At 47.0% G+C, this 7,500-nt stretch overlaps 1 protein-coding gene across 1 annotated transcript in view; it reads right to left on the reverse strand.

Annotated features, from left to right (window-relative positions):
- The window catches only part of cc2d1a (coiled-coil and C2 domain containing 1A), a 27,084-nt gene that overhangs the window by 2,169 nt on the left and 17,415 nt on the right, over positions 1–7,500 (reverse strand). The window contains exons 17-27 of the mRNA XM_080859967.1: positions 7,209–7,325; positions 6,703–6,776; positions 6,485–6,543; positions 6,286–6,337; positions 5,929–6,028; positions 5,437–5,527; positions 4,405–4,557; positions 2,523–2,593; positions 2,274–2,346; positions 2,000–2,126; positions 1,493–1,569 (exon numbers count right to left, since the gene is read on the reverse strand). Of these exons, the coding sequence (XP_080716093.1) occupies positions 1,493–1,569; positions 2,000–2,126; positions 2,274–2,346; positions 2,523–2,593; positions 4,405–4,557; positions 5,437–5,527; positions 5,929–6,028; positions 6,286–6,337; positions 6,485–6,543; positions 6,703–6,776; positions 7,209–7,325 (994 nt within the window). The remainder of the gene's footprint in view (positions 1–1,492; positions 1,570–1,999; positions 2,127–2,273; positions 2,347–2,522; positions 2,594–4,404; positions 4,558–5,436; positions 5,528–5,928; positions 6,029–6,285; positions 6,338–6,484; positions 6,544–6,702; positions 6,777–7,208; positions 7,326–7,500) is intronic.

The raw sequence follows: 7,500 nt of genomic DNA on the forward strand, positions 1-7,500 counted from the left end.
GCGAACGCTAGCTAGACAGAGAGAAGCAGATTTGGAGAGGCACTGCCACCCTTCAGATCCGCTCTGTGAGAACGTTTTGGATTCAGCGTTCGATTCGATGGCGGGGTCACTATAAAAGACTATAAACAAAGTCCAGTCTGCAAGCAATGCTTTGGCACTGTTGGCTACTTGAGTGGAAACCCTTCTAACATGAAATCTCAAAAGACCTCACCAAGACAGGAGCAGGCTACACCAGTCAGCCATGTCTGTTACTTAATAACCTCACCAAGACAGGAGCAGGCTACACCAGTCAGCCAAGTTTGTTACTTAATGACCTCACGAAGACAGGAGCAGACTACACCAGTCAGCCAAGTTTGTTACTTAATGACCTCACGAAGACAGGAGCAGACTACACCAGTCAGCCAAGTTTGTTACTTAATGACCTCACCAAGACAGGAGCAGACTACACCAGTCAGCCAAGTTTGTTACTTAATGACCTCACCAAGACAGGAGCAGACTACACCAGTCAGCCAAGTTTGTTACTTAATGACCTCACCAAGACAGGAGCAGACTACACCAGTCAGCCAAGTTTGTTACTTAATGACCTCACGAAGACAGGAGCAGACTACACCAGTCAGCCAAGTTTGTTACTTAATGACCTCACCAAGACAGGAGCAGACTACACCAGTCAGCCAAGTTTGTTACTTAATGACCTCACCAAGACAGGAGCAGACTACACCAGTCAGCCAAGTTCCATGGGAATAGAGCCAGTGGTTTTTGAGTAATCTTCTTACAGACAGAAACTTACAAATAAACAAACAAACTGCAACAAACTCATTGGCTGAGGTGAAATCATCCCCTCATTGGCTGATGTGAAAGCAACCCCTCATTGGCGGAGGTGAAAGCATCCCCTCATTGGCTGAGGTGAAAGCATCCCCTCATTGGCTTATGTGAAAGCATCCCCTCATTGGCGTAGGTGAAATCATCCCCTCATTGGCTGAGGTGAAAGCATCCCCTCATTGGCTGAGGAGAAAACATCCCCTCATTGGCTGAGATGAACAGTGGGAGTGTTAGCAGCCACAGACCTGCAGCCCTCCTCAGCGGCTACTGATGCAGGATCATGTCACAGGAGGTCAAATGAACCGTGTTACAATGTTCTTACAGATGAAACATCATCACAGAGGGAAAACAAATAGATTGAAAACGAATGGACACAGATGTAGTATCTAGCTCTCCACACTGATAGTGTGACCTCCAGATCAAGTGAAGGCTACCGCACTGATAGTGTGACCTCCAGAGAAAGTGAAAGCTACCGCACTGATAGTGTGACCTCCAGAGAAAGTGAAAGCTACCGCACTGATAGTGTGACCTCCAGAGCAAGTGAACTGTGAGTGTGTGTGTGTGTGTGTGTGTGTGTGTGTGTGTGTGTGAGTGTGAGTGTGAGAAGTGTGAGAGTGTGAGTGTGTGTGTGTGTGAGGGTGCGTGAGTGTGCGTGAGTGTCGTCAGTGCTTACCCTGTTACCCTGGCTGGAGAACTTCTTGACTGAGTCAGACAGACCGTGGAACAGCTTCTTCAGAACATGTTCATACTCTAAGAGAGAGAGAGACAGAGAGAGAGAGAGAGAGGGATAGAGAGGGATAGAGAGAGATAGAGGGATAGTGAGAAAGAGAGAGAGAGACTTTTAAACTTTTAAACCACTTTATTGAAACATTATATGGATCAAGGACCTCTAAACCACACTTACACACACATATACACACACACTAGACTGGAGGAGGAAGAGGGAATTAAGTATGTTTAATAAAATGTTTTAACTTTGACCTATGTAAGAAATGTACCTATGTGTTACTTTTGGTTGATTGGGCTGTACTGTTGCAGTGAATATAAGTATTTGTTTGTACGTGTGCGTGTGTGTGTGTATATGAGTAAGTGTATGTGTGTGTGTGTGTGTGTGTGTGTGTGCGTGTGCGTGTGCGTGTGCGTGTGCGTGCGTGAGTGAGTGTGTGTGTGTGTGTGTTACCTGATAGTGCAGATGAAGACCCTCTCTCCAGGTAGCTCTTCTGCCACTGTAGTCTGTGACACACATCCTTATGCTGCTGTGTTAGTTCGGACGGAGGCTCCCGCCTATTCTTCCTGTACGCCTCAATCTAATAGGACAGACAGATGATTGACAGCGGCTCTGACCAATGTTAGATTGGGACAGTATGAAGTCATGAATCCTGAATCCTCCTGAGTATGAAGTCATGGAGCTAGTAAATGCGTGAGCCTAGACACACACACAAACACACACTAACCTTTTTCTCTAGTCGTTCCTTGTCATAGTTGAGGAGGCTGAAACTGTGCAGGTTAAACTGTGGAGGGGAATGACTGAAGAGAAGAGATCCAAAATAAACAATCCACCATTAACACATTGTCACAACCTACACTCACATACTCACACACTCACACACTCACACACTCACACACTCACACACTCACACACAGAACGTGCAGACAGACAGACAGAGAGAGAGAGAGAATGTGCAGAGAGACAGACAGGTCACCTGGTTTTGCTGTTGCTGTGGTTTTCATTCTTGTCATGGTCACTTCTGGGTTTGGACCTGGGGGAGGGCACCTGAGGTGCAGAATCAACCAATCAGAAAACTATTATCCCTCTCTTTCTCCCTCCTTTTCCCTCACTCTCTACTTACTTGTTCTCTCTCTCTCTACTTACTTGTTCTCTCTCTCTCTACTTACTTGTTCTCTCTCTCTCTACTTACTTGTTCTCTCTCTCTCTACTTACTTGTTCTCTCTCTCTCTACTTACTTGTTCTCTCTCTCTCTCTCTCTCTCTCTCTCTCTCTCTCTCTCTCTCTCTCTCTCTCTCTCTCTCTCTCTCTCTCTCTCTCTCTCTCTCTCTCTCTCTCTCTCTCTCTCTCTCTCTCTCTCTCTCTCTCTCTCTCTCTCTCTCTCTCTCTCTCTCTCTCTCTCTCTCTCTCTCTCTCTCTCCCTCTATCTCTACTCACTCGTCCTCTCACTCAACTCTCTGGTTCTCTATCTCTACTCACTCGTCCTCTCACTCAACTCTCTCGTTCTCTCTCTCTACTCACTGGTTCTCTCTCTCTACTCACTCGTCCTCTCACTCAACTCACTGGTTCTCTCTCTCTACTCACTCGTCCTCTCACTCAACTCTCTGGTTCTCTCTCTCTACTCACTCGTCCTCTCACTCTACTCACTGGTTCTCTCTCTCTACTCTCTGGTTCTCTATCTCTACTCACTCGTCCTCTCTCTCTACTCACTGGTTCTCTCTCTCTACTCACTGGTTCTCTCTCTCTACTCACTGGTTCTCTCTCTCAACTCTCTGGTTCTCTCTCTCTACTCTCTGGTTCTCTCTCTCTACTCACTCGTCCTCTCTCTCTACTCACTCGTCCTCTCACTCAACTCACTGGTTCTCTCTCTCTACTCACTCGTCCTCTATCTCTACTCACTCGTCCTCTCACTCAACTCTCTGGTTCTCTCTCTCTACTCACTCGTCCTCTCACTCAACTCACTGGTTCTCTCTCTCTACTCACTCGTCCTCTCTCTCTACTCACTCGTCCTCTATCTCTACTCACTCGTCCTCTATCTCTACTCACTCGTCCTCTATCTCTACTCACTCGTCCTCTCACTCAACTCACTGGTTCTCTCTCTCTACTCACTCGTCCTCTCACTCAACTCTCTGGTTCTCTCTCTCTACTCACTCGTCCTCTCACTCAACTCTCTGGTTCTCTATCTCTACTCACTCGTCCTCTCACTCAACTCACTGGTTCTCTCTCTCTACTCACTCGTCCTCTATCTCTACTCACTCGTCCTCTCTCTCTACTCACTCGTCCTCTATCTCTACTCACTCGTCCTCTATCTCTACTCACTCGTCCTCTATCTCTACTCACTCGTCCTCTATCTCTACTCACTCGTCCTCTATCTCTACTCACTCGTCCTCTATCTCTACTCACTCGTCCTCTCTCTCTACTCTCTGGTTCTCTCTCTCTACTCACTCGTCCTCTCACTCAACTCTCTGGTTCTCTCTCTCTACTCACTCGTCCTCTCACTCAACTCTCTGGTTCTCTCTCTCTACTCACTCGTCCTCTATCTCTACTCACTCGTCCTCTCACTCAACTCTCTGGTTCTCTCTCTCTACTCACTCGTCCTCTCACTCAACTCTCTGGTTCTCTCTCTCTACTCACTCGTCCTCTATCTCTACTCACTCGTCCTCTCACTCAACTCTCTGGTTCTCTCTCTCTACTCACTCGTCCTCTCACTCAACTCTCTGGTTCTCTCTCTCTACTCACTCGTCCTCTCACTCAACTCTCTGGTTCTCTCTCTCTCTACTCACTCGTCCTCTCTCTCTCTCTCCTCACTCGTCCTCTCTCTCTCTCTCCTCACTCGTCCTCTCTCTCTCTCTACTCACTCGTTCTCTCTGTCTGTCAGGAGGAGAGAGGTGTAGAGGGTCCAGGACGATCCACTTCTCAGTGACTGACTGCAGCTGCACTCCTCCAAGGGGCTCCCTGATCTTCACCCGCACCTCTAGACGCCCGCCTGTGGGCTTACGGCCGTCCAGCACCTACACACACACACAGACACAGACACAGACACAGACACAGACACAGACACAGACACAGACACAGACACAGACACAGACACACACACAAACACACAGTTTTTCAATATCAATAATCGGACAACTTGTTTGGATAAACAGAAAAACACTCTGTATTCAAACTAATGCCAATGCACAATATAGCGTGTGTGTGTGTGTGTATGTTTGTGCGCATAATAATGTGTGTGTGTGTGTGTGTGTGTGTGTGTGTGTGTGTGTGTGTGTGTGTGTGTGTATGTTTGTGCGCATAATAATGTGTGTGTGTGTGTGTGTGTGTGTGTATGTGTGTGTATATTTGTCCGCCACAATAAAGCTGCTTCTGTTGCTGTTGGCTGAAGTGTATTGTAGACAGTGGGAGCAAAACAGTCTGTCTGACTAGCCTACTGCCCAGTCACTGACATACTCAACATCGTCAATGAATGAAGCACTCAGAAGGAAGTGAATTTCACGTCCAATCAAATTGGCGTTCGGTGGCCTGAACCGGACTCTGATTGGTCGAGATGGAGGTGGTGACGTAGCTAGGAAATAATAACTCTATTTAGGCTGCCTGACGATTGAGGTAAATTCTTCATGGAACGATTAAGTCATGTCAATCATGTCAATCATGTCAATCATGTCAATCATGTCTGTTAAATGCCCCCTTTGTTTACCCGCCGCTGTGGCAGGCAGGTTGATTAAATTCACCTGCCACTTCACAAATGCATTTGGATGCTAATTTACATCCCTGGTGTGTGTGCGTATGTGTGTGTGTGTGATAGGTGTGGTGTGTGATGTGTGTTGTGTATCTGTGTGTGTATCTGTGTGTGTGTGTGTGTGTGTGTGTGTGTGTGTGTGTAAACTCACATCTATGATTTGTCTGAGGTCACACTGATTCTCCAGGGAGTCCAGCTTCAGCTGTGCCGTGCCCACACTCTTATCACCTTTAAACAGGCCACTGCACACACACACAAGATCTTTTAAAACATATGAATACTTGAAAGAAACACTCACACACCACCCAGCGTAGACAGACATTCAATCTCTCATACAGAAATAGAGACCCCCCCCACACACACACACAAACCCACACACACACACACAAACACACAGGTGATGTAATGATAGGATGAGTCATGATTTTTTGGGTAATGCCCACACATTACATACACGCACACTATAATGAGTCATACTTTGTGGATGATGGCACACACACACACACACACACACACACACACACACACACACACACACACACACACACACACACACACACACACACACACACACACACACACACACACACAAACACATGATAACAGAGGTTGTTCCCCAGAAATAGTATAGTTTTTAATTCACCCTTTGTGGAAGATCTCAAACTTGATTCCTTTGGACTGCACCACCCTCTTGAAGCCTCTATGGGTGCGGTTAATGTTGAGCTTAAACTGCTCCTTAAACTCTGCCAGAGAGAGAGAGAGAGAAGAAGAAGGGAGTGGGATAGAGAAAGGGATGGATGGAGAGAAAGAAAAAGGGAGGGGAGAGAGAAAGAGAAAGTGAGGGATGGAAAGAGAAAGGGATAGATAGAAAGAAAGGAAGGAAGGGAGAGAGAGAGAGAGAGAGAGAGAGAGAGAGAGAGAGAGAGAGAGTGTGAGTGAGTGACTTTTCTGCATTGCCTATACTTGAACTGGTGTGTGTGTGTGTGTGTGTGTGTGTTACCTGGACAGTTGGTGTTTTTGATTGTACTCGTCTTGTCCTTCTGAGGCTCTTCCTGTAGCACAGACAAAGACACACACACACAGTATCAGAGCAAATAGAACGCTGAGAGGGACTGACTGAAAGTGGTGTGTGTGTGTGTGTGTGTGTGTGTGTGTGTGTGTGTGTGTGTGTGTGTGTGTGGTGTGTGTGTGTTTCTTACCGAGCTGGGAAAGGGGAACTCGAAGCGTACGCTGGCGTCCAGATCACTAGGTGAAACTCCTGTGAGAGAGTCAAGAACAGTTATTGGGACAACACAGACACGCAACACACCAACAAATACAATGTAACTTGACAGGTTGCACGCACTCACTCACACACACACACACAGACACACACACACACACACACACAGAGATATTAACTTAGACACAGTCCTACCTGAAGGAGCCGGCAGGTTGATGCCCTTCACTACGATCAGCTGCATTTCATTGGCAGTTAGGTTAGGGTACATTCTGGAGAGAGAGAGAGAGAGGGATGGAGAGAGAGAGGGAGAGAGAGAGGGATGGAGAGAGAGAGAGAAAGAGGGACAGGGTGAGTGAGAGGGAAGGAAAGAGAGAGTGAGAGGGAGTGAGAGAGTGAGAGGCAGGGAGAGAAAGAGAGAGAGAATGAGAGTTAGGCTGTGAATGTGACTGACATGAACATTCTTGGTATGAAAAGGGTGTTATTTATGGTCTATGTGTTTATATGTGTGTAAGTCACCAGGTCTCACTGAGGTGTGTTCCTGCATGTGTGTAAGTATGTTTGTGTGTTTGTGTAAGTATGTTCGTGTGTGTGTGTGTGTGTGTGTGTGTATGTGTGTGTCCGTGCGTGTGTGTATGTGGGCGTGTATGTGTATGTGTGTGTTAGGGTGTGTGTGTGTGTGTGTGTGTGTGTGTGTGACTCACTTGACAGAGTTAAAGGTGCGTTCTTCCATGTGGTGGTTGGGCACAGGCTGCCCCTTAGCGTGAGCCTTCTTCAGCAGCTCAATGTTACTCATACTCTCCTCAGCCAACTTCTCAAACCTGCACACACACACACACACACACACACACACACACACACAGCAGCTCAATGTTACTCCTCGGCCAACTTCCAAACCTACACACACACACGCACCAAAGATATCTTAATCTTTACACAAACAAGATCACACTTTCTTCTTGCTCACAAATCTCACATACGCACGCGCCAGACACG

Source organism: Sprattus sprattus (genome assembly GCF_963457725.1).
Source record: "Sprattus sprattus genome assembly, chromosome: 1".
Lineage (NCBI taxonomy): Eukaryota > Metazoa > Chordata > Actinopteri > Clupeiformes > Clupeidae > Sprattus > Sprattus sprattus.